Here is a 25,704-nt window from a genome sequence, read left to right on the forward strand (position 1 = left end):
TTACTTAGTAGGAGAGATGAGGCAAAATTATTCGGCCAGGTTATTTCCCACAAACCACCCACTATGTGACAAGTGACAACCCAAAAAATTATCTATACTTTTAGTCACATAACTGACTTAAATTGTCATCTGACTTTGTTTAAATAATTTAACAAATGCACGTAAATAAATAATACAGGTAGATATTATTATAAACAATCAGGGTTACAGGACATTCTTGTTTGGAGGAAAACTTTGACCAAATTATTTTCAACCATATGTAGCAACCTGTTACCATTAAGTGAGACATGAACCTTACGTAAAAATCTGCACATTTGAACGATTTAGATCAGTACAATGTTGAAATGCACTAATACTTACCAAAAAAGGATGAAGATCAAGGAGAAAAGATGAAGGGTGAACCCTGATCAAGCCAACCATCTCATTGGCAAGGAATTTCAAAAAATCCATGACATGTGTGTTCTAATTTAAATCTCGAAGATTAATACAATTTGGAATAAAGCTCCAAAATCCTCTTCTTTTTTCTTTTTTTATAATTGAATAACTTAGATTTATATATGCATGCTCCTGAATGCAAATGAACAATATTGCTGAGAATTCATTGTTTTCAAAATCAAAGAGATTTCGATTACATATCAGGTGTTGAACAGACGAGAAACAGAGGATTAGAACTCTGAGAATACACAACCTCATGTGCCTCAGTTGGCTAAACCTCCCATCACTATACCTGAAAAAGCAGATCAACAAAGAATCACATGATAAACCTTAGATCATTCTGCAAAAGGGAAACTGATTTTTTTTTTTCCCCAATAAGCAGCATTTACAGAAGAGAAGAAACAAAAAAAGAAATCAACAAAGGAAGCCTACCAGAAACAATACAGCATTAAACTAAACACAAAAAATCAAATAAAGATTCAGCAAAGTTACCTTTACTTCCCAGCATCGAAAAATATGAAAATATCTCAGATCTAAGAGGGTTCCTCAAGTCTCAGGAGAAAATTTACATATCTATTGCCCAATGGAAGGCTATATACAATGTTGTATTTTCGAAGAGGAAAGGAAAGATACACTTAATCTCTAAATTTCTCTTCGAGAATATCATAACAAAATAGATTCATAAAACCCAGGCTAAAAAAGAGAGAAGAATGGAGGGAAGAAAAAGAAAAGGAAGAAAAAAGGGGAAAAGGTGGAGTTCTTGGGTGCTACGGTCCAGATTGATCAGTCCATAAAAGGAAACATGGGTCTTATGTCAGAGCTGTACACCTATTGTATTTATATGAAGGGTGCAACTTTCAAATTCAGTTTCTGTCAATGACCTCTGCTGGCAAGTTTAGATCAAAAAGGCCACCTCCAGGAGAATCCTTTCTAGCACGCTTCCTGGAAGAACATCCACTATCATCTGAACTCCCAGAGCCTGAAGGTCGATCCAATTCTGCAGTCCCACCAAACATTTACAGTGCGTCAGGTAAACTTCAATATATGTTAGCATGACTGAACATCTAAACTGCACCTATACTAACTTATATTTACAAGAGCTTATCTGAGAAATCATTTGTTTACATTTAAACAAATATAATCCCAATTTTGCACCCTAAATGAAATGAAATATTAACTACTAAAGGCAAAATCATGTTACAGACTTGCAGCTTAAAACCTAGATTTCATATTGAAACCTTCAATATAAAACTATAGAGTCCAACAAAGTTTGGACATGTGAACTCAATCTCTCACATACACACCGCAAGCTATTAGTACCTTCTCAACCCACAAAGCTACTAAAAGTTTTGGTAGTAATATTTTCTTTTCTTTTCTTTTCTTTTTTCCGATTTTTTTTTTTTTTACACAGAAAGAGGACGGCAGCTTATCGTCTCAATAATAATTCCAAATCAGTTCTAGCAAATTAGAGGCATATTATACCAAATCAGTGCATTTATGGATCAAAATTAAGCATTGCAACATTTTAAAGCAACGGAATTAATCATTGCAAAATTCTACTTGTACAAAGACATGGATGTCAAATGTTATAATAAACTCTTTTTAATTGGTAAAGTACACACATACCCAGTGGGTCTTGAACCCCCAACCTTACCTTCAATCCTGTTCTTATGGGAGGAAGAAATAATATTTGAGCAAGAGCTCATGGATGTAAAATATCATAATAAACCTAACAAATTTTTATACAATCATGTTATAGGCAGAACAATATTAACATCAAATATCATGATAAACCTAATAAAGTTTTATATGACCATGTTATAGGCAGAGCAATATTGAGTCCAGACTAACTTCTTAGTTACTTTATTCCCAACCAATGCATATATATGACTGTCAAAAAATATTATTAATATAAAGCAAGACAAAAGATCACAACTTAAGAAAGTTTTGTATTGATATTTATAGGGACAGGCACAGAAACATTACTAGTTATTCCCAACTAATATGCCCATGCAAGTGTCATGAAATTATTACCACTTGCGCCACAATCTGAAGGTGGATATTTGTCACTATTATTGGCTTTCCAGCAAGCAGTAAGTTCTGTTGCCTTCTCTATGCCTTTTGACTTGTAAGGAGCAATATTGTGATTACCATATTGGAGAGAACCCAATAAATCATTTTCAATGCATTCATACCTGCAGGAGATTTATGAGTGCATGAGTTTCAAGAGTCCCATACAGTCAAAGCTTTTGTGAAAGCAGTAAAGATACTCACACTTTCTGACAGAGAGTATCTGTGATCACTGACAGATTGATAACTTGCATCCTTATCTCCATCACTTTATCCTCACTATATTGATCAAAGGGCTCCTCCAGAAACTTTGAAAGTTTCTCAACATTTCCCTCAAGCTGCTGCTGCTGGTCCTCAAATAAGTGCTGTTTTATTTCTCTTTCTTCCTTCGTCATCTCATCATTAAATAGCTCATCTCCAAACATATAAAATGCAAATGGGTATGAATATGAAAGAACACGCCTGGATCTGAAAAGTCTGAGGAGCCCATTATTTACCCAGCTGAAATCTCTGAGCCTCGAATCCCTCTCTTCTGTGATTGACACCCTTTCTTGTATAATCTCTTTCAATTTGCTTTCCTGCTTGAAAGAATCTGTGTGAGCTCTATAACGATTATAATAGTGCATATACCGATAGTGATCCCGCTTTGCACGTTCAGATTTTTTCTCCCGTTCCGCTTTGTAGCGACCGCAACTGTGACCAGATATGCTTGACCAAGTATGGTCTCGGCCAGTGGCCCCGCCACACAGCCAACTGCATCCAAAAGTAAGTAGAATGTAAGGGTGTGTTTGGATACCGCTTATTTTAAATGTGTGAATAGTGCCATAGGACCCATTTTTAATGAAAGTTTTGTTGAAAAAAAAAGTTTGTGGGTCACGTGAACAGTGCACGGGACACACTGAAAAAGCCACCACAGCCACAAAACGCTCAAAAAAAAAAAAAAAAAGGAAACGCCAGACGCAAGATGCTCCTCTGTAAACGCAATCCAAACGCGTACTAAGTATTTGCATCAACCTTAATAACAGAGAGAGAATGATTAAAAGGAAGACCAGAGGTAGCTGGAATGATGAAAAAGAAAAGAAGGTAGAAGTTATGTGACCAACCCATTCATGAATATTCCCAAGGGATGCCACCAAAAACATTTGATCTGGAACTTTAAACAAGTATAGAGTAACAGCAAGTGTTTTCTTTTATTGGTAAGTTGCACAAACACCCACATGTATTCAATCCTCCACCTTACCCTCAACCTTACCTTTACAAGGGGAGGAGATGCCATTCAAGTGGTTTCATAAGATGTGAAACCAAGAAGGGGAAAAAACGAAAAGAAAGGGGAATGACAGGTAGAAGAGATGATGACCATATGAACCTGAACAGAAATCAAAGCAGGCAAAGAAGCTCCAATTCAACACAGCACTAATTAAACAAGTGAACTTAAGATAAGACAAGGTCAGATGTTTCAGTACAACTCTCCTATTTAATGCAATGCATTCCAACTTAAATGGCACTTCCTCCATCCATAATAATGGGATGGAGGGTGAGGTCATGGATTCAAGACCTACAAATTGTGTGTGCATGTCTGTAACTTACCAATCAAGACTATAACTATCCAATTATAACAACAACAGCAGAACCATTGAGCCAATCCAATAAGTTTGGCAATAAAATACCATAATGGGTTTCCCCAACATCATAAATGGAAACTGTCTACCTTAGCATGCAAAATGATTAGCAATATTACAACCAAGGTGATCTGGATACTATAATTAACATCCCCATAAGCAAGGTGATCTTGATATAATCATCAAGTTTACTGCAAAAAGTGTAAAAATATTTTTGATTGGCAAGTTACAGATGCACCTCATGGATTTGAACACATGACCTCACCCTCCACCCAAACTTGAGAAAGTGCCATTTGTGCCAAAGCTGATTGCCTTGCAAACAGTGTTCATATGAATATATAAACTTCATGCGCTGGCAGGTACTCCCTGTGTCCCAAATTGTTGGTCCTGTAATTCAATTTTGAAATGTCCCAAAAATTTTCCCTGTTTCTAGAATTAAAAGCTATTAATTTACTGAGTTTCCTATTATGCCCTTACCAAAAACAAGCATAAATTTTTTTGAGAACTTTATTTAAGGGTAATTTTGGAAACTTTTATATTTTTAATTAAGAAACTAGACAATAAATTATGTTCCCTTAAAAATTTGGGTTTTCTAGTTTTCTAAACAAGACCAACAATTTGGGACGGAGGGAGTATGTGCTACTTGTGAGATTAATGTGGCCATAGGTCTACTAGATTTTTTTTTATTTTTGGGGGAGATAAATCGGCAGAGTTATATTGCCAAAAATATATTTACAGGAGCATATGCTGGTAGAGAAACAAACTCTCAAAGAAGATCACAAGCAAATCTAAAACAAACACCCGAAAACACAGCAGCAATATAATCAAGAAATGCAACTTCAATATCTAAGCTCAATGAGAGCCAACCATAAAAGCACCCAAAAAAAAAAACTCAGGCCAAATCATTGTGCATAGAAAACCACCAAGGCAGCGCATGACCCACAATGGAGGCAACAAACCCCATAAATAGGTCAAGGGGACTCACTTGGAGAAACCTCACAAGAGTGGACAGAGAGAAACTTCAAATCTGCAAAGGAGAGGCAAATTGGAGGGATGGGAGACCACAAGCAGTGCATGAGGAGTTTGGATCCGATCCAATCTGAACAGATCTGGCTGGCACCGCCATTAACAGGCTAGAGAGAAACGTCTGACTGTCGATCTACGCTGGCATGAGACACATAGAGGGGATGGAGACAGACCACAGAGGGGGCGGGGCTCACAGTGAAGCCAATAAGATCTTGAGCATCTAAGCCCTCTCTCTCTCTCTCTCTCTCTCTCTCACAGGAAGGGTTTCCAAAAATTAGGACATCTAAGACCTCTCTCTACTGGGCCTACTAGACAATTGTAAATAAATAAAACATAATCAATGTAACAGAACTTTGGTTGGAGATATAACCTGGTAAAACTCACAGTACAAGATTTTTTGCAACTACAGGTATAAGCTTAAGGCAATTCTATCACAATAAAAGAACATGCCATAAATGTAAAGGTAATTTTGAAAAGCAAAAGCAGCTTGTACAACAATAGTAGACATCAAATTGAAAAAATGAAGAACAGATGAAAGTCAAACCAAACGATAAATAAGAAAAGGAAAAGAAAAAAACCCTCACATTAAGCCAAAAAGGAAAAGGAAAAGAACCCTCACCAAAATGCTTGCCCACAGATACAGCTCACAAGGTTGCAACCACCGTTCTTCTCCACAGGTTTGTGACACTTTGGACACGGTTTTGTATGAGCTGTTATCCAATTAACCGTTTCTGATTCATCTCGGCACTTCTTGGCCCAAAGCTCCCACATCAAACATGAACATGGCGAGTGTGCTTCTGATAAGCAACTGAAACAAAACTGCATACCACATGAACATTCTACCTCACAGAATTCATCATCCTCAATGCGTATTGCATTCCCACAATGTGGAGTACTTGGGCACCATTTAACCCTCTTGTTATCCTCTATGTATGATTCAAGGAGAAAACGCTCAAATTTTTCTGCCATATCAGGATGCCTTTTACTGACTAGATTTCTAACAACAGCTTCATCACAAATAGCATTGCATTTGTGTGCCATGCACCTAATACGCCTACTTTGACCCTCATTTATCTTCACCATAAAATGTTCTGTCCAACCTAAAAAATGAAGCATCAACACAAGATTAAATTTGCAATATAGTGAGAGAAATGGACGATGATAACTTTTTTTTTGGTTAGGCAATAGGAATTTTATTGATATAGAAGAACATCGTGTTCACAATGATGAACACTGAATATGGAGGATAACAACTAATGCCAACTTATGGATGGTAAAGCATGAGCATCAAGCAATTCCATTTAGGAGAGATATCACTATGAACATACATGTTCATACTCTGAAGTGTTGCATCTCTTCAACAACATACAAGCTTAGCAATAAAAAGAATACACACACACACACACACACATAAAAATACTAAACAACAGTAAAAACTTCATACTACACCACCCTCTCTTGAGGTTTTACGAAACAACACTCATCCCCAAATTTCAACTGAAATAACATTCAACCCCAAAACCAACTTTGACCATAACACCATTAACAACCACTTGAATTTTCTATGGACTAAAAAGCACTTTAATTAAACAAAATGTCTTATTTACCCTTGTCTTATTACTAAATTTACTGTTGTACCCTTACTTTTTTTATTTACTATAAAATTAGTTGCCTCAAAAATAAAGAAAAGTTCCAAAATTGCTGGATTATTAGTAAAATCCTTCATTTTCAACTGTTCCCACTAAGTTCAATATATTAATTTATTTTCCAAAAAAAAATCCTTCTTTTTCAATATTTCCTCTCCTTTCCTCTTTTCCCCACTTTCATTTCTCTCTTTTTTCTTTTTTTTTTCTTTCTCATCTAAGCTGAACCATCTCACCAGTCCATCTCTACAGCATCACTGGAAATATAGAAGATTGGAATCCATGAAATTGATTAAGGAGTTGAAGAGTATTTCAAGAGCTATAGATTTTAAGATTCAATGATGGAATGACAGCAATGGGTCGAAGGTGCTGTGTGGCCATTGGTGTGAAATGGTGATATGGATCTCATTCTGCAATGCATGATGGGTGTCAGTGGTGTACATGCCAGATAAATCGAAGATTTTTATAGTTGGTAAATGCAAGTTTTTTATTTTTTTGGAAAAATGGCATTTTCCATTAGTTACTAACAGTGTCAGGTGATGAGGTTAGATTTATCACAAACTTGAGGGGGAGTTTCATTTCAACAGAATTTTGGGGGTAAGCGCTGTTTCTTGAAAACGAAAGGGATGCTGGTATAATTTACACACACACACACGCACGCACTACCACTACGACTACTACTACTACTACTACTACTACTACTACTAACAGCATCAGAGAATGAGGAAAAATATGTTAGATTGATCACAAAATTGAGGGGAAGTGTCATTTCGAAAAACGTTTAGGGGTAAGTGTCATTCCTAAAAACTAAAGGGATGTTGGTATAATTTACCCAGTTTATATATATATATATATATAGAAAGAAAGAGAGAGAGAGAGAATTATCTAGAATACAACAAACAAGTCTTAGTCCCAAGACTTTGGGGTTGGCTATGGATCATTAACATACTAACCGGGGTTGGCTATGGATCATTAACATACTAACCGGGGTTGGCCACATATTGTTTTCACCATTCTATTCTATTCAAAATCATACTCTCTACCACCTTTTTAATTAACATGTCATTTTTTATTACTTCTACAATTCTACTAATGTTATTTTAGGTCTTCCTTGACTTGAATCAACTCACTTTTCCTCACTAGTGCCTTAATTGCTCTTCTCTGCACAGTCAAACCATCTCAAGTGACTCTCCCTCGTCTTTTCATCAATAGGAGCTACCCTTGACTTTAAGTGAATTTCTTCATTTGGAATCTCATCTTTCCTTGTATTTCCACTTATCCATTTCAACATTCTCATTTCAGTTACAGTTAAACTCATTTTATGAACATGCTACTTCTTAATAGCCCAACATCCAATACCATAGAGCAAAACTTGTCTTATAACAGACTTATAAAATTTCCCCTCTAGCTCGATAAAATTTCCCCTTTTGTCAAAATCCTTTCGATTATAAAGGATTTATCCAAGTTTCTAACTTGACATTAACTCTCCTTCTTGTTTCACCCACTAAAACTATATCATCAAAGTGATTAAGAGTAAATCTCAGCCTAGCTATGCCCTATGCAATAATTCAGCACATGAAATAAGGACTTTACTACTTCAAAGTATACTGCACCACAGCACAAGAAAATGCAAACAATGGGAAGAGTCCTTACAGTTGTTACAAAAGCAATGGCCACAGTCCTCTCTTGTTGCCTCGCCACTAGGTACATCATCCATGCAGATATCACAAGTTATTGTAGAACCAAGCGGTGACTCAAGACCTGGATGCTCCACCACCGTAACACCTGCTTGATCAAATAAGAAAGCTTTCCCTTTTTCTACAAGCACCGCAAACAACCTTTCAACATCCCAGCGGTAATAAATCAGTAAAGTCCGGGCATGGTGCTCTCTAAGGGATAGCAAGTCCATTACTCTCCGCAAATCCTCCCTCTACATTAATGCAACCCAACTCAAAACATCAATATCACAAAAACTTTAAAAAGAACCAAAATATTGGCAAAAGACCATTTGTTATCCTTACCTGAGCCGCCAAAAGAGATTCTTTTGTAATGACCTGTTCAAAAAAAAACCCACCAAAGTTCAGAAAGAATGGTCAATTTCCAAATCAAGTGTGGACAAAAATAAGATATAGAGAAAAAAAAAATTACGTGACCAATTTTCCAAACTAGCATAGAATCTATAAAAACAAGTAAAATCATGTTTGCTCCTTAAAAGGGTTTTGATTCTTCCATTGGAGTTGATATGTTCAACAAAGGCAACTGCTTTTCACTCAAAATTGATCAAATTCCCACTTTCCAACATACCCATCAAGATTAAACCTAAAATCAAAGCATTTCCAAAGCTCTAACCCACATAAAAAAAAAAAAACCCAAATTCACAACGAATACCATCAATTTAGTTCAAAAACCAGCAATCCCCAATTCTTAAAACCCAAAACAAGAACAATTACACGCAATTAACATACAAAACAAACCAAAACCCACTTAAAGATTCAATTTTTACACCCAGAAAACAAAAATTCCGAACTCCAAAACCATCAAAGACAACCCCATATTCAAAAAAGAACAAAATCGAATAATAACAAATAACCTTCGTAGTGGGACCCTTTGGAGGGGTACAGTGGAACTCAGAGTCCTCGTTCTCAAGGCCATCAAGCGAGTCCCGATCGGAGTAATAGTCCTCATCGCTGCTCATACCATCCTCCATAGATAAAATTACAAAAATCAAAGCAATCAATCAAATTCTTAATAACAAAAAAAAAAATGATTTCTCTCTCTCTCTATATAGATATAAATATATAATATATGGGTCAATTGAGGAGCGGATTCGGATCGGCGGTGGTGAGAATACGGGTTTTCCGACGAGAAACAAAGGGGGGATTCCGATGAGGATGACCGAACCGGCGATGAGAAATGGGGGAGAGAACGAGAAAAAGCTTACAGAGGAAGCATATATGAATAGAAGAGAATGAAAGAATGAGTAATGCTTGAAAGAGAGAGAAAGACAGAGCGATAAAGAAAGAGAGAGAGAGAGACAGATTTAAATAGATTTTACTTTTGTGGAAATTAACGGAAGTTTTTACTATAAACGGCATCGTTTTTTGCTTTCCTTTAGTGGGAGTGGGATTGGGATTGGGTTGTGACTTTTTTTTAATTAGTTTTTGTAGGAGTAGAACAAATTCTCAAAACATTTTGGCAACAAAATAATGCGTCCACCCAAATTAGAATGTAATGAAAATAGCATGAATATATATATATATATATATATATTTTTTTTTTTTTTTTTTTTTTTTTTTAAACGCGGGTTCTAACTAGCTCAACCGATAAAGTTTCTGATGGTTGAATAAAAAATCTGAATTTCAATCCCCGTCTATACCAAAAATCAATTAATGTCTTGATCTGACGATAAAGAGCTATTATTAGTAGAGAGTAAAGAGAGAGGTTCACTTAAAGTTAGTAGAAAGTAAAGAGAGAGGTTCACTTAAAGTGAGAAAATCATTGTCAATAAATCGAAATTCTAAAACATAGTTTTTTTTCAATCCTTTCTGATACACCACTCAAATTTTTGCCCAATTAATAGTGGATGATGATAATGATATTAAAGACAAAGAGAAGATTTTGAAACTGACCAACGACTCATTAATAGTTAACAGCCATGATTATCAGTTATTAACGACTTAGAAAATTACAAACACAATGAATGCACAGTTATAAAAGATCCTAACGGTTACAAGATAGAAAGGCTATAAAAGGAACCCTAATACACAAAAGAAATGTACGGAAAAACACTATTCAACAATATTACTCTACTCTCTTAATTCGATTTTCTTCTCTAACTTAATCGGCAGAGTGTTCTTGGTCAACGCCATGTCAATGCTTTGAGTCCTATCCTTGGGTCTTTTATTTACAAGGCTCATATCACCGTCCACTCGACCTACACGAAGGAATCAACTGACAATTATTTTCATCATTAGTTTCAAACTTAGCATGCATTAAAACTTTTGATTCATTGCGCAAAAGCATGAATATTCATGTTAAATTACCACATAAAGGGTATACACTTCTAGAAGGTAAATGATCTCAATATTAAATACCCATGTATTAGAAAGAAGAAAAAAAAACCTTGGATTCTCTTTTGATTCCCTCTTTATAAGTTGCTTCCCTTCTCCAATTTTGATTTTGATTTTAATTTTTGAGAAGTTGAGAAAAATAAGGAAATGTTAAATATTTTGTATATCAAAGTAAGTTATAAAACAAGTTTAATTCCATTTTGGTAGTAAAAGAATGTTATTTTAATCCCACTTTGATAGTGGAAGAGTGATATTATCTTTTTAGAAGATAAGAGAGAAAGAAATAATAGAAAACAAGAGAAAATTGCATTTGTTTAATTTCAGAATATTCTGGGATATTGGGTTAAGTGAATGTTAACTGAAAGTATCTTTTTTACAATTTCATTGATCTCACTCAGAATTAGGTCAATTGAAGGTCAGCTGAGCAAAATTAATGGTCAAGAGTTGCACCACTTGATACTTTATCGTTTGTGAACACTGGGTTATTGTTTCTAACAGTTTTTTATTTTATTTTTTATGAACATATTTCTAACAGTTATAACACTTTATTTATTTGTAACAAAATATATATATATATATATTGTTTAAACTCTCATTATTAATATTAAATTGATTTTTCTTGCAAAATCAGTCAATTTTAGAAACACAATAAATCATTTGGACTCTCCAAAATTGCTATTTGAAGAGCCCAAAAATCTTGGTTGCATCTTCTAAGTAATCCTCTAATAACTCGTGTACGTGGGAAAAGTTTGTCTAAGAGCAACAATTTTGTGACGCCTCCAAAGTCATTAAGTGTCCTTATTTGTTTATTGAATTTCACTCGTTTCTTTCCTTGTTTACTGTTTTATTCTCAACAAAAAATTCACAATTACATCCACAGTCAATTACCAAACGAAACTGAGATTTATAAAAATAATAAAAGAAAATAAAAAACAGCAACCACAATTATAATCTATATATATATATATATATAATTATAGGTAAAGTTGAGAGAAAATCCAATTAAATTTCAAATTGGAATTCAATTAGAGTCTAATTTTGAGTCACGTGTCTCATTTAATTTAAGTTTTTAAATTTTTGTGCCAAGTGAATTAATTCAATGTAAAAATTGGATTTCAATTAGAGTTTAATTTTATGACATGTATCCCTTCTAATCTAAGTTTTTTAATTTTTGTAACAAATGAGTTAATTTAGTGTAAAAAATGAGGAGTTCAATATAAGTAAAACATAAAAAAAAAATAAAAAAAAAACATAATTTTTGAATGATTTTATATTTTTGAGTTTTTTTTTTTTTTTTTTTTTGTAGAACTAAAAACAATTCAAGTTTAAATTGAAATTCAATTACATTTTAAATTGAAATTCAATTAAAGTCTAATTTTACGCCACGTGTCCAATCTAATCTAAATTTTTAAAATTTTGAGCAAAATTAGTAAGTTTAGTGTAAAAATTGGATTTTAATTAAAGTTTAATTTTATGGCACGTGTTCCATTTAATTTAAGTTTTTTAAATTTTTCTGTCAAATGAGTTAATTTAGAGTAAAGAACGAGAAATCTAATATAAATAAATCATAAAAAACATAATCATATATTTAACACTATATATAAAATTAGAGGAAGAGAGAGTTTGAATGATTTTATATATATGAGTCTTTTTTATAACTAAAAACAATTCATTTGGCATAAAAATTTTATATATATATATATATATATATATATATATATATATATATATATATATTAATAAGTAAAACTTAGAGAAAATTCAATTAAATTCTATAATTGAAGTTTAATTTTGCGTCATGTGTCCCAATTATTTATTTTTAGAGAGTTTTATTTATTAATTTTGGAATCAAATGTAAAATCATATCATAAAAATCCATTCAAATGAGTTATTGTATACAAAAACCAAAGAGCCTAGAATTAATGAACATAAAAATATTTTTAAAATGTACAATTTATATTTTCTACCTAATAACATTCTTACAAGACTTTTTAAAGAGTTAAAAATATAAAAATTACTATCAATAATGTAAGGACCAAAAATCACGTACAAGACTAACAATAAAAGCGTTTTATAACTAAAGGTCCAAAAACAATGAATTTGTAGAGAGGGTATCAACAACAAAGTTTTAGACGTTCTTCCTCTCTACCTATGTCTCTCCTCTCTTATTTATACCATTTGCCCTTACTATCTCAGCCCTACACCTCTCATCTACTCAACCCCATTTACTGACACTTGTCCATTCCCTTGTAGTCAGTAATGGAGAGAAGATTTAGCTCTGTGCTTTGTACTGTTTAGGTCATTTCCACATTAATGCAACGGATAAAGCTGGTACTCCCTATTCAATGCGGCCAGAACGCTTGGTGCAGAACATTCAATGCAATGTTCATAGTTATACACCCCAACTCAGATATTTGCAATATACCTCATACATCACCAATCTATCTTTCGTCCTTTTTCAGACCATCTCACTTCATCCTCGGGCCCTTGACTTTTATTCTCCTCTACTCTTTATGCCTTCCAGTATGTCTTCAGGTCTTTAGATCCTCGGGTCCTGGGGTCCTCACAAATAATATTTAAATTATATATGTAAGATTATTATATTATATTTCTTAATGTGTATCTTTTAAATATATCTATTCATATGCATGGGGTTACAAACTAGATATGGATAAAGTGGGAACATGTTTTATATAAGAGGGGATAAATGGAGAAGCTCCATCGAGTTAGGTATACGAGAGGGCATTCAAAATCTCTATATGTAATCAATGGATTGGGTGCTTCAATTGAGATAAAGATGAATACTTAATCACCAATTCTAGTTAAGTAGGAGACGTACACCCTCAAAAAAAAAAAAAAAAGTAGGAGACGTAGTCTAACATAGATTGGTTAACATATTAAAGAAGATAAATGAATAATTTGAGAGTAATGCTCAGACTTCTCATATAATAACTAGCCCACTAATTAAAATCTGTACAGTCAACTCCATAGATGTAGTGAATTAATATATTTGCAGCAAAATCTTTAAATAGTATCCCAATAATATAGGATTAAAGATCATTAAAATTTAATAATCATAAATAAGAATTTAAACTATAACATAAATATGATGCTTATTTCTTTTCATATTGAAGCTCTTAAGGATAGGGGTGATAAAATTGGACACGACCCGCAAACCTAACACGACACGATATGAAATTAGCAGGTTATGGGTTGAGGCTTAATAGGTTTGTGTCATATTTGGGTTGACATGACTGACCCGTTTAATAAATGGGTTGGGTTAGTGTTTAACTCATAGAACATGTTTGACCCGTCTAACCCATTTAATTAAATGATATTTTACCAATATACCCTTCAAACCTTAGATATATAAACTTATTAGTTGTTATGGTTTGTTTTCTTCGACATATTGTGATTGATTATTTGTCATATTGAGATATACTTTAGTTTTGAATGATTATTTGTGATGCAGTTACTCGTTAGTTTTGAATTTATATTAAAAATATTTATTTGTTTGGATTTTCATTTTTTTTTTTAATTTTGATAAAATTTGATAAACATATTGACACAACTGACCCGTTTAATAAATAAGTCGTGTTAAGGTTGAGAAATCTTGATCCGTTTAATAAACATGTCGGATTAGTGTTGACCCATATAGTCGGATACTCATGAATTGACACCACACAAATTCGACATCCGATCACGAATTGCCACCCCTACCTAAGGATAAGTGGTTTCTAAGGCTTCATGATATCCACAAGATTCTAGATTCGAAATCTCTTACTAGCATCTTAGTGCCACCCCCAAGGATTCCTTCTTATAATAACTTGGTGTGTGTAGAATGGGTGGATTACAATACACCTAAGGGAATAGTCAGATACTTGAAGAGTTTTTGAATGAAATATAGATACCCTCATTTCTCACTCAAAAAAAAAAAAAAAAAAAAGCTCCTTAAAACATGACATGTATAATTTGACATGTTACAACATAGTAAAGGATGGTAGGACACTCCTCTCTTATTATGGATTGCAGAGTTAAAAACTTGGGTAAATTACACTAACCTGTCCTGAGATTTGGGGTGATACCAAGCACATTCAAATGTTTTAAAAAGTGACCAATTTGGTCCTTAAGCACTAACACCGTATTATGCCGTTTGTTGACTCTCATGACTCATCCAAACAATTTTCTAGTTCATTTTGTTCTCTATTTCTTCATTTTCTCTCTTCTTTGCCCAAAACATTAACAACACCTCATCCACTCACTCTCAAGCTCAAACTTGTATCAAAGGATATACATGACTATGTAATTAAGAAACATACAGAAAAATGAAATTAAATCTGTATTCATTTTCCAAAACCAAACCTAATCTCATTTGGGGAAAAAAATATACAGAGCTTTCAAAAATAAAAACAAAAAATCTACTATTTTGTTTCGATAAATTTCTTTCGCTCTTTCTCTATATCATTTTCTTAATGAAGCCCCCTTCTCATAATGAAACCATCATTCAATCCTAATAAGCCATAAACTTCTTTTCCCCATAAAGACCCAAAAAACAGAAAACAAAAGGCACCCTTTTTATCTATTTCACTAGAACTGAGATCGAAAATCACTGACTTCATTTTTTTTTTCTAGAAGAAAAAATAGATCAATTCAACCAATCAACCATCCAACATCACACCTCAAACAGACCCAAATAAAAAAAAAATCAAAATAAAAACTCATACCCATAACGACAAGCATTGTGAGACCCACAACCGCCGTCTACTACAGCACCACCTATCACTACCCATCCATTTTCCTCAAACCCAAGCAATTTCAACCATCCAACATCACATGATTTACTATTCAAACCCAAAGCAAATCTTAAAAAAAAGAAAAAGTAAAACCATATCATTAACATTCATTCAAGTGAGTTATTGTGTACATAAATATCCTCGTGGATCCCAACCTAATTGTCGTCCACCATCCTTGTATGGCGTGAGTTTTGTGGGTGAACTGCCTCTGAAACAGTTTCAGTGGTAAAGTTGTTGGTCCTTTACTTGAGTATGAAACCCTTGTGGCTTGGGCTTAAGAGAGAAATTTTCTAGCACGAAGAGAGAATTTTTTGGCTCTAGCATGAAGAGAGAAATTTTTTGGCGTGAAGATTGAAGGGAAAAGCAAAGAAAAGGAAAACAAAAAACAAAATAAAAGGATTTAATAAACGGTGCACAAACGGCATTAATGTTTAAGGATCAAATTGGTCATTTTTTAAAGCTTTTGGATGTGCTTGGTATTACCCCAAACCTCAAGATAGGTTAGTGTAATTTACCCTACAAACTTTGTCAAATAGTATGTAATGTGATTGATAGTAAGCATCAACATTAAATGCCAAGGTGATTAGGGATGTAATTGGTAAAGTCTCCATGAGCAATTGATTCAAAAGGGAAGGCATGTGGTTTGTTCATTGACCTAATTTTGTTGGCTAAAAGGAAGCACTTCGGTTGAGTAGTTGCTGAAGGATTTTAATCTGCATTGATCTTCTTTTCCAAATCTTTTGATAGTTGCTCAAGAATGAATGATTAAAAGAACATTAAACTTTAATGCTCATAAGTAAGAATTTAAAATTTAACATAATATAATTCTAAATAAATATGTTTATTTCCCTTTGCATTTAAGCTCCTTAAAACATGACATGTACAATTTGACATGTTAAAACATAGTAAAACATGAGAGGACACTCCTCTCTTATTATGGGTTGCAGAGTAAAACACTTGTCAAATAGAATGTAATGTGATTGACAGTAGGTGTGAACATTAAATGAATGGCTAAAGAACATTAAAGTTTACTTCTCACAAATAAGAACTTAAACTTTAACATAAATATGATGCTAAATAGACGTGTTTATTTATTTTCGCATTTAAGCTCCTTAAAACATGACAAACATAATTTGACATTATAAAATAGACTAACAAAGTAAACATGAGAGGACACTCCTTTCTTCTCTTATTATGGATTGCAAAGTAAAACATTTTTCAAATAGAATGCAATGTGATTGATGGTAGATGTCAACATTAAATGCTAAGGTGATTAGGGATGTATTTGGTACAAAAGTCTCCACTAGCAATTTGATTCGAAAAGAAAGTGTGTTGTCATGGACAAGAGCCCGATCTGAGATCATGGCTCACCCCAAAGACTGACCCTGCCCACATCGATACTACACCAACTACTAGCACGAATTTCTGAGTATGACTTTAAACTGAACATGGGGGAACATCACCGATCAATACTTAGGGCGAGAGATAATGCCTTGGGACAATTTGTCTGCCGAGCATGTCCCGACGTCTGGTGCAAGTTCCAAGGATATCATTTCAAGAGCATGTAGCGGTCCCATCTGGACAGGAATATGGAACAAAAAGGGATCCACCTGCTTGAGGCAGATCACCCCTCATGATGGCAAGCCCGCTAAAAGAAGGCTATAAAAGGAGGAATGAGGATATGAGAAAGGGGGTTGGAAAAATTGGGGAGAGAGACATGAGAGTGGTGAGGAAAAACATATCTTGGGAATAAGGGAATCCTGCTCAAATTTCACAAAGTGGGATCACTTTCACAGTATCACTTTGGTTAGAAGGGGATTAAGAGAAAGAGAGCCAAAGACCTATGGTCGTTTGCTTCAAAAACTTGCATCGCCATCTTTGGGGCCTCCCATTGTTGGTTATTCCTAACCCTTAACACAAATAAATTGGGTAGCTCAACCCAAATCCTCCACTTGATTGGGCCAAGCCACCACAAGAAGGCTTATGGCTTGTTCATTGCCCTAATATTGTAGGCTAAAAGGAAGCACTTCAGCTAACTACCATAGTTGCAAAGGGTTTTTTAGTTGAATTAATCTTTACCAAATCTTTAAATAGTCGCTCAAGAGTGAATGGTTAAAAGAACATTAAAATTTAATGTTCAAAAACATGATGCTAAATAAATACGTTTGTTTCTTTTTGCATTTAAGCTTCTTAAAACACAACAAGTATAATTTGACATGTCACAACATAGTAAAACATGAGAGGAGACTTCTCTCTTATCATGGGTTGCAGAATAAAACACTTGTCAAAGTAGAATCTAATGTGAGTGACCATAGGTGTGAACATTTTATGAACGGCTAAAGAACATTAAAATTTGATGCTCATAGATAAGAATTCAAACTTTAACATAAATATGATGCTAAACAAATATGTTTATTTTTTTTCACATTTAAGTTCCTTAATATATGACACGTATAATTTGATACGTTACAAGAGAATAAAACATGGGATAACACTCCTCTATTATTATGGAATGCAAAGTAAAACACTTGTCAACTTGAATGTAATGCGATTGACAGTAGGTGTCAACATTAGATGCTAAGGTGATTAGAGATGTACTTGATACGAAAGTCTCCATAAGCAATCAAATTCAATAGGGAAGGCTCACGGCTTGTTCATTGCCCTAATCTTGTTGGCTAAGAGGAAGAGCTTCGGTTGATTGCACTAGTGGTGAAGGGTTTTTGAGCTTGATTGATCTTCTTTACTAAATAGCTTTGAGTTGAGCTTTGTGATTGACTTATTCTTTCGTACTAGTGGACCTTGATTGACTAAGTTTTTAGGATATATGTCCTTAAATCCTATTGTATGATACTATGTATGACATTATGTATGACTTAATTTTGTGTTTAATAAAGTTGTTTTATTATTATTTAAAATAATGGTAACATAAATATTGAGACATTATCATATAGTCCATGAGATGCATAGTATGTGATTTAGTTACAGAAGATATAAGTCACAAGTTCTTTGTAAACTCAAAATTTATAGTTCGCAGTCGGTGATGAAATTGGGCATTTCATCTGCGAAAACTATAACGTATCAACTAAAATGAGTTGTCTTGATCATGAAAGTGGAGACTTCTAGTTGATATGTTGATATGTTTTAAGAGTTAAGACATATTGAATTGGACCGCTGTGAGATTTATTATTCTCCTAACGACTGTCAAATGAATAATAAAATCTCACGACTTCTATTTGCATGAACTCTTAATCCTGAGAGAATAATGGACCTGATCATGAGGTGTAAGTTGCTTTGATATATCAGGAGTGAGATCTAAAATAACGATCAAAACCTCAGTATGTTGGGCAGCTACATTTAGTGTTGATGGAACATATATTTTCAAGATGGAATTCATAATCTCTTAACGGAGATATAAAATATTCCCTTGAGATAAGTTTAATGGGTTTGGTTATTCAGAGTGTTAGACCTAACCACTTTAGTAAGAAGTTACTAAAGTATATATTTATGAAATTGGATTTCATAAATATATGATGAATCATCTTAAAGGATTAAACCGGGTACTCAATGATTATATGTAGTAATTTATAAAGTGGCAGTCTACATTCATGACTTTGTGTTACTACGAATATTTTATGAAGGAGTTGCATGTATAATAAAGTCTTGGGATATAATTTATTAATAAGGCCTAAAGTGCAATTATATTTATATAGTGGTATTAAATATAATTAATGGTAACTTTAGACTTGTCAAGAGTTGGCGGAAAAGCCCAAGGCCCATTGGAGCTAATGTCTTATTGGTCTTTTTTGGTCTCATTCCAAGCCACACACTAAAACTCAATTGGAAAGGCCCAATAGGCCAGCCTAATTAGATAATCAGTTAGTTATAAAGGAAGAAACATACAGAATTTTTATTAGTGATATAAGAAATGGTGTGTATGTGAGAGTGAGACACACTTTCATTCTCCCTTTGAAAACTGATTGAGAGACCACACATCTTGGGCGTAAAGTGCAATTAGAGTCAAGATTAAAAGTATTCCCAAGTACTTCAATCTTTGGTTTTGAATTTCACCACATCAAGGTACGTTATCTTGTTCTTAAATTCTAAAATTTACATAGTGCACGTTATCAATCATGAACGAAATAAATCCTTATTTGTTGTTTCTGCTATGTGTTTTGTATGAGATACAAAACCAGATTTTCCAACATAAGCTCCATAAACCCTTAGTTCTCAGGGTTGACACCCTCCAATAATTTTGATTAATTAAGAGTTTTAGGGACAAAATTGTAGACTTTGATTTCAAGGAGGAGTATAACCAGCCAATCATATATTAATAAGACGGAAAAGTCCTTTTTTTCATCTAAAAATAAATAAAAAGGAAAGAACTTAAGATTCACAGAGTGCATTCAATGGTGTTATTATAACAAAATACACGTAATATTGTTTGCCTATCTACTTTGTTTACTATGATTCAAGTAGAAGGTGTCTCACTCACACACTTGTGGCTGTGGAGCAACCGAGCGTTCACTAGAGAGAGAAAGAGAGGCAAATGCCTTTGTGGTCTGTGCTGTTTCTTGTGAGAAACACCTGTCAGCAAGACAAAATAAATTTATAAAACAAATGGGAAAGGAGAGATCAGAGATAGATATAAAATTTTATTTAGAAAACCTATTACTATTTCTCAAAAAAAAAAAAACCTTTATGTACTCAAATAAGCTAAGGCTATATTACAATATAAAAGAAATAATTGAGATTTAAAAAACCTGTATGTGTTGAATAAGCTAAATAATCCGAGGAAAAAAAAAAAAGCTTCTCAAAGAAGTCCAAAGACATATATATAATTTCTATTTAAAAATATTATGCAAATACGTTGACGACAAAAAACCATTTTAATATTTGGGTGTGTGTCAGAGCTGGAGTAGCTCAGTTGGTTAGAGCGTGTGGCTGTTAACCACAAGGTCGAAGGTTCAAGCCCTTCCTCTAGCGATTATTTTATTATTTTCCCTTTTTTTATTGTCTTTTTTCCTTTTAAAAGTCAAAACCACGGTGTCAACCAAGTGACTAACTAATCACAAGGTCCCAATTCCAAAGGAGGAGAAATAGTTGCTTAAAGTTAAATCCAATCATTTAAAAAAGAAAGAAAGAAGAAGAAGGAATCCATTAATTTTCAGAGTCATATCCCAATTTCCTAATTCCACTGAGGGTGGTAGTCTTTGCTGTTTCTTTTCACTTTTGCCTCAGCCACAATTACTTTTCCATTAGTTTGAATTTTTTTAAGAATTACAAAGATAAAATCATAGTCATGGAAAGTTCAATGTGTCAAATCTTATCCTTCCTTAATTAGCCTAATGATTAAAACAATAACATTAATACTAATAATAATAATAATAAGAAGAAGAAGAAGACGATTTAAAAGGTTCTGGTCCTTGAGTAATGAATCATATTCAACATGGTTTTTTAAGGCTGCTACTTGCACAACATGTCTGGATTTTCACATTTAAAAAGGCCTTACCATAAAATGTTTTGTTCTTGTTTTTGCTCACTTTGAGTGGCACTAAAATTCTAGCCTGTAACTCGTTGAGAGAGTCGGCTTTCTGCTGTGAACAGCACGGTTATTATACACATCCCAGAACCACTACTCAGGACTCGACATTGGCAATAGTTTTAAGCAACCTGGTTCCATCTATGAATCTCAAACGATTGGGAAATATAATTTTGATCTTTAATTAATTGTAACAATCCCTTGGCAGCTTTAAGATTTGTAATTGAATTGCGAATTTTTGACAAGAAATAAAAAAGGCACCAATTAGAAAGGAACCCATAATGTATTGTAAGCTAAGTCTTCTAATTCTTTTTAGTTGCTTTGGCAATACCATGCCATAGCAGCATCAGCTTGAGATGATTTTACTCTTCGCATTCATATCAATATCACATAGATGTCAGAACTATAGTTTTGATGGTTATATTGTTTAGTGTCTACTTTGATTAAATCAAATCAAGGTTACAAAAAGGAAATTTTGAAAAAGAGGGAAAAAAGAGAGCAAAAATACAATCAGTTTTAAGAATTCATCTCATCAATGTTGGTCCGGAAAATATAATCTTCACTTTCTAACTCTTCATGAAGTAGACTGATTGATGGTGGCTGGACCCTCTCACTAGATACTGTTCCATCCAATGATCTCCTTCCCTGGAACATGTTATTTTTATCATTTTACATCACAAGGAGTTTAATTGACTTATAAATAGTTTAAAACCGTTGGAATTGAATCCAATAAGAACATATCAACAGCACAAATTTAACCCAGAATAGATCCATGACAAAAGATGAAGGCATCACCAAAAGTTGTAGAAAAGCAAAACATTGAAATGTGATTCTATGCCTGACTAAAAATTCTTTTCAAATGCCATAGTGAACAAAACATACACACGTCAAATGCAAGAGAAAACAAGAGAATGCTTCAATAACTTCTGGCTTACAAAATGGCTCACAATAATAAAGATATCCTTAATAAGTATACAAAAAATTTAAGACTCGGGCTTTATCTGGACTAACCTTCTTCAAGACATAGAAAAAATAGTGAAATGCATCACCAAAAGTATTCCACTCAACAGACCAGGTAAATTTTGGAGAATCGAATAAAGGACGCCTGAAGTGTGGCTGTAAGAGATATAATTTCAGGGTAAGAACAAAGATTAATAGCAAAAAAAATTAAGGGAAAGGGGAAAAAAAAAAAAAAACTATATATCAGTTCATATACCTGGCCAAAAGAAATTGAGATAAAAATCCCATCTGGTTTCAAAACCCTATGAGCGTCTTCAAGCATTGCCATGACTTTATTTACTGTTTCGGGCCGCGGATTCCATGGGTCTCCACTGTCCACGAACAATACATCCTTCAAAATCAAAAGTTATAATACATAGTTGACCAATTAAAAGTTATAGACTACGTAGTGGAGAGTTTATAATTATGAGAATTCAACGCATCATATAGAAATTCCAGCACATCTAAAAGGAAAAACATCACGAAATTCATGTTTACCATGGTTCCTTTCTCAATGACAACATCAAAACACTCGTTGCTAAAGGGCAGGTCTAGCATGTCAGCCTCCAGAACCTTTATTTCTGGTGAAACAGGTGACAAAACAAATGAATAATACTAAGGTTAAAAATTAACCTTTCTAACTGAAGAAATTTGTTCCTACAATTAATTTAAATAATATTGAGAGAAAATGCTCTTTTACTTTTTCATTATAAATAAGTGAAGAAGCATATATTTTCACAGTGCAAGAAGTTCATTTTACTAGATTTTTTTTTTGGACAGGCATTACTTAGCCAAACCTAATTCTGAGTTTAGTAATTTATAAAACAACAATGCCATATGCACAACATTTTTCCCTTTTTTTTTCACAACTTGTTATTTTAGCAAAGTGTTATTGAATTCACTTGGGCCCATGACTAATACCACTTTACTTACTATCGTTAACAATTTACCACCTCAGTAGTCATGAAAAAAGTTCTCAGTAGACTAATTGTTTAGAAAAAATACTGGCAGAAACTTTTCAGCAACATTGACAAATATGTCCAAACAGAGGAACAATCCATCTACAGATCTGGCATTCCACAGTTTGTGACAAGAAAAGTATGAATTCCCTTGTCTCTCTATTTGCTTCGAGAAACATTTAAGTATACAATTTACTGAGTTCCAACCTTTCTTAATCAAAGATGTGAGCAACCTCATTCAAATCACAAGTAGTTCCCCCCAAAGTGAATAGATTGTGCTGTAATTTATATATAAGGGCAGATTACATAAAAGCCATAATTTCCATAATGTATGCTTTGCTAGGATCTGCTATGCTTTGCCAGGATCTGCAATCCTCAGGCAAAACAACTGCTACTCAAGTGAAAATCACTGTTGTGTTGAATGCTAAGAAAGTTTTTTTTTAGAAAAGCATTGCATTTAACTAGACTACCTTAAGGCATAAAAGTTCAAACACATATAAATGAGAAATGAGTCCTTATACAGGCACATAAGCAATTACTAAATAAAGAAGTTTGCAGTTATATCAATCAACACACCATTATATCCCTTCAATGCTAATCGCTTCTGCATCTTCTCCACTGCAACGGCTGACAGATCAATGCATGTTATCTCAGTGATCCCATCTTTGTATAACTCTTCAGACAACTGTGAGTTCCCACAACCCAGCTCCAATACCTTCATCACACAACTTTATCATCTCTAACTTGTCCCCATACCATGTTATTTGTTTAATCAAACTAGAATCAGATTACGTTCAAATCCAACAAGCCTCGTATACAAAAGACAAAACTTTCCAAAAGAAACAAGTCAAAACTCCAAAACCCACATGAAAACACCACCAAAGCTACCTCATAAATTGCACAAAAACATCATAAATTCAAATTGGGTCATCAAGTAAATTAGGCTCCTCCAGTTTCCACACCAAACTTATAGCTTTATTTGCTTCAAACTCATTACTTCATCAGACTCTCTATTCCATACATTAAGATTCTTTAAAGTTTAAACCAATAACCACAAAACTTAAAAATTGGTAAATCTACACATGGAATACTAAGCAAATCCCAAAAAAAAAAAAAAGAACTTGTCCCTATACCATGTTATGTTTTTAATCAAACAAGAATCAGATACAAAAGGAAAAACTTTCCACCAAAGAAACAAGTCAAAACTCAAAAAGCCACATGAAAACACCACCAAAACTAGCTCATTAATTGCACAAAAATATCATAAATTTAAATTGGGTCAGCAAGTAAATTAGGCTTCTCCAATCTCCAAACCCAACTTAATAGCTTTATTAACTTCAAACTCATAACTTAATCAGACCCTTTACTCCACACATTAAGATTCTTTAACCACAAAACTTAAAAAGTTTGTAAATTTAACACATGGAATACTAAGAAAATCCCAAAAAAAGCAACTTGTCTCCGTATGAAGTTATGTCACTGTGTTTAATCAAACTAGAAATAGATACATTAAAATCCAACAAGTCCCACATACAAAAAGAAAAAGTTTCCAAAAGAAACAAGTCAAAACAAAAAACCCACATGAGAACATCCCCAAACCTAGCTCATAAATTGCACAAGAACATCAGAAACTCAAATTAAGCTCCAATTTCCTTACTAACTCATAGCTTTGTTTTCTTCAAACTCATTACTTAACTAGACCCTTTGCTCCAAACATTAAGATTCTTTAACCACACAACTTAAAAGTTAGTAAATTCAACACATGCAATACCAATCAAAGCCCCCAAAAAAATTATATATAAAGGCAGTGACAGAGAGAGAAAAGGTACAGAAGAATTGGGCTTTATATGGGCTTGAATAAGGTGGCGAAAATGAGAGTAATCTTTGAACCACTCGTAGTGTTCCTCATTTGAAAAACGCTCATCCCTGAGAAGTCAACAAGAAGCAGTTGAGGAAATTAATGAAAACTCTAGTAGTAAATAAGGAAACAGAGTAATAAAAAACAAAGAGATACCAATAGTGAGGATCGAGGTAAGCCTTGGCAGAGGAGGGACCAAAACTATTTTTCTGCGTTTCCTTCGGGTTCTGATTCGTACCCATTATCTGATTTTCGGGTAATCTTCTTCTTCTTGCTCGAATTTAGTCAGAGAAAGCTTAAACCTTGCTGCAAAACAAAAATTCTCAGATATGGACCCGACCCGACCCGACAATATCGAACCTGGACCGTTAACAGGCTCAACAGATGTCGATAAGCTTATAACTTATAATTTGGCTCAACCCAGACACAGACTATTATCTTTTTCTTTTCTTTTTTTTTTCTTTTTTTTTTTAATAATACATATTATCTTTATATTATTTGCCTCAAGGCCCTCAATTTTCAATGTATGTTACTATATTGGGGTTAGTTTTTTTAACTTAGTATAGGGAATGATTAAATCTTAGATACCTTATTTAACAACAATAAAGTTAACTATTTGAGATAACTGAAACTCATTCATAAAATCCAATTGATTTGTTAAATATCAATACAACAAAATCTATTAATTTTATG

General features: G+C 33.6%; 2 protein-coding genes and 1 non-coding gene across 3 annotated transcripts; 1 reads left to right on the plus strand and 2 right to left on the minus strand.

Annotated features, from left to right (window-relative positions):
• Nucleotides 1–481: 481 nt before the first annotated feature.
• Nucleotides 482–9,807, minus strand: LOC142643279 (putative E3 ubiquitin-protein ligase ARI2). The gene is made up of 8 exons (XM_075817826.1): nucleotides 9,384–9,807; nucleotides 8,815–8,847; nucleotides 8,447–8,723; nucleotides 5,770–6,250; nucleotides 2,710–3,258; nucleotides 2,470–2,630; nucleotides 928–1,432; nucleotides 482–727 (listed from the first exon to the last, which is right to left on the minus strand). Exons 1-7 carry the CDS (start codon nucleotides 9,498–9,500, stop codon nucleotides 1,299–1,301), a joined length of 1,752 nt encoding a protein of 583 aa, XP_075673941.1. The 5' UTR covers nucleotides 9,501–9,807; the 3' UTR covers nucleotides 482–727; nucleotides 928–1,298.
• Nucleotides 9,808–20,565: 10,758 nt separating this feature from the next.
• TRNAN-GUU (transfer RNA asparagine (anticodon GUU)) lies at nucleotides 20,566–20,639 on the plus strand. Its single transcript has one exon. It is a non-coding gene; the product is annotated as a tRNA-Asn (tRNA).
• Nucleotides 20,640–21,604: 965 nt separating this feature from the next.
• On the minus strand, nucleotides 21,605–25,392 carry LOC142642517 (uncharacterized). The gene is made up of 7 exons (XM_075816887.1): nucleotides 25,168–25,392; nucleotides 24,983–25,079; nucleotides 23,730–23,868; nucleotides 22,693–22,775; nucleotides 22,412–22,546; nucleotides 22,207–22,311; nucleotides 21,605–21,840 (listed from the first exon to the last, which is right to left on the minus strand). Exons 1-7 carry the CDS (start codon nucleotides 25,251–25,253, stop codon nucleotides 21,712–21,714), a joined length of 774 nt encoding a protein of 257 aa, XP_075673002.1. The 5' UTR covers nucleotides 25,254–25,392; the 3' UTR covers nucleotides 21,605–21,711.
• Between the last annotated feature and the right edge of the window lie 312 nt (nucleotides 25,393–25,704).

Source organism: Castanea sativa, chromosome 7 (genome assembly GCF_040712315.1).
Source record: "Castanea sativa cultivar Marrone di Chiusa Pesio chromosome 7, ASM4071231v1".
Lineage (NCBI taxonomy): Eukaryota > Viridiplantae > Streptophyta > Magnoliopsida > Fagales > Fagaceae > Castanea > Castanea sativa.

Coding starts and splice junctions, on each gene's coding strand:
- LOC142643279 (XM_075817826.1), bottom strand. CDS start 9,500: ATGGAGGATGGTATGAGCAGCGATGAGGACTATTACTCCGATCGGGAC. Junction 6,251..8,446: donor CCATTGCTTTTGTAACAACT/GTAAGGACTCTT, acceptor TTCATTTTTTAG/GTTGGACAGAACATTTTATG. Junction 1,433..2,469: donor TTCAGATTGTGGCGCAAGTG/GTAATAATTTCA, acceptor GTGGGACTGCAG/AATTGGATCGACCTTCAGGC.
- LOC142642517 (XM_075816887.1), bottom strand. CDS start 25,253: ATGGGTACGAATCAGAACCCGAAGGAAACGCAGAAAAATAGTTTTGGT. Junction 22,547..22,692: donor TCATTGAGAAAGGAACCATG/GTAAACATGAAT, acceptor TTGATTTTGAAG/GATGTATTGTTCGTGGACAG. Junction 22,312..22,411: donor TCTCAATTTCTTTTGGCCAG/GTATATGAACTG, acceptor TATCTCTTACAG/CCACACTTCAGGCGTCCTTT.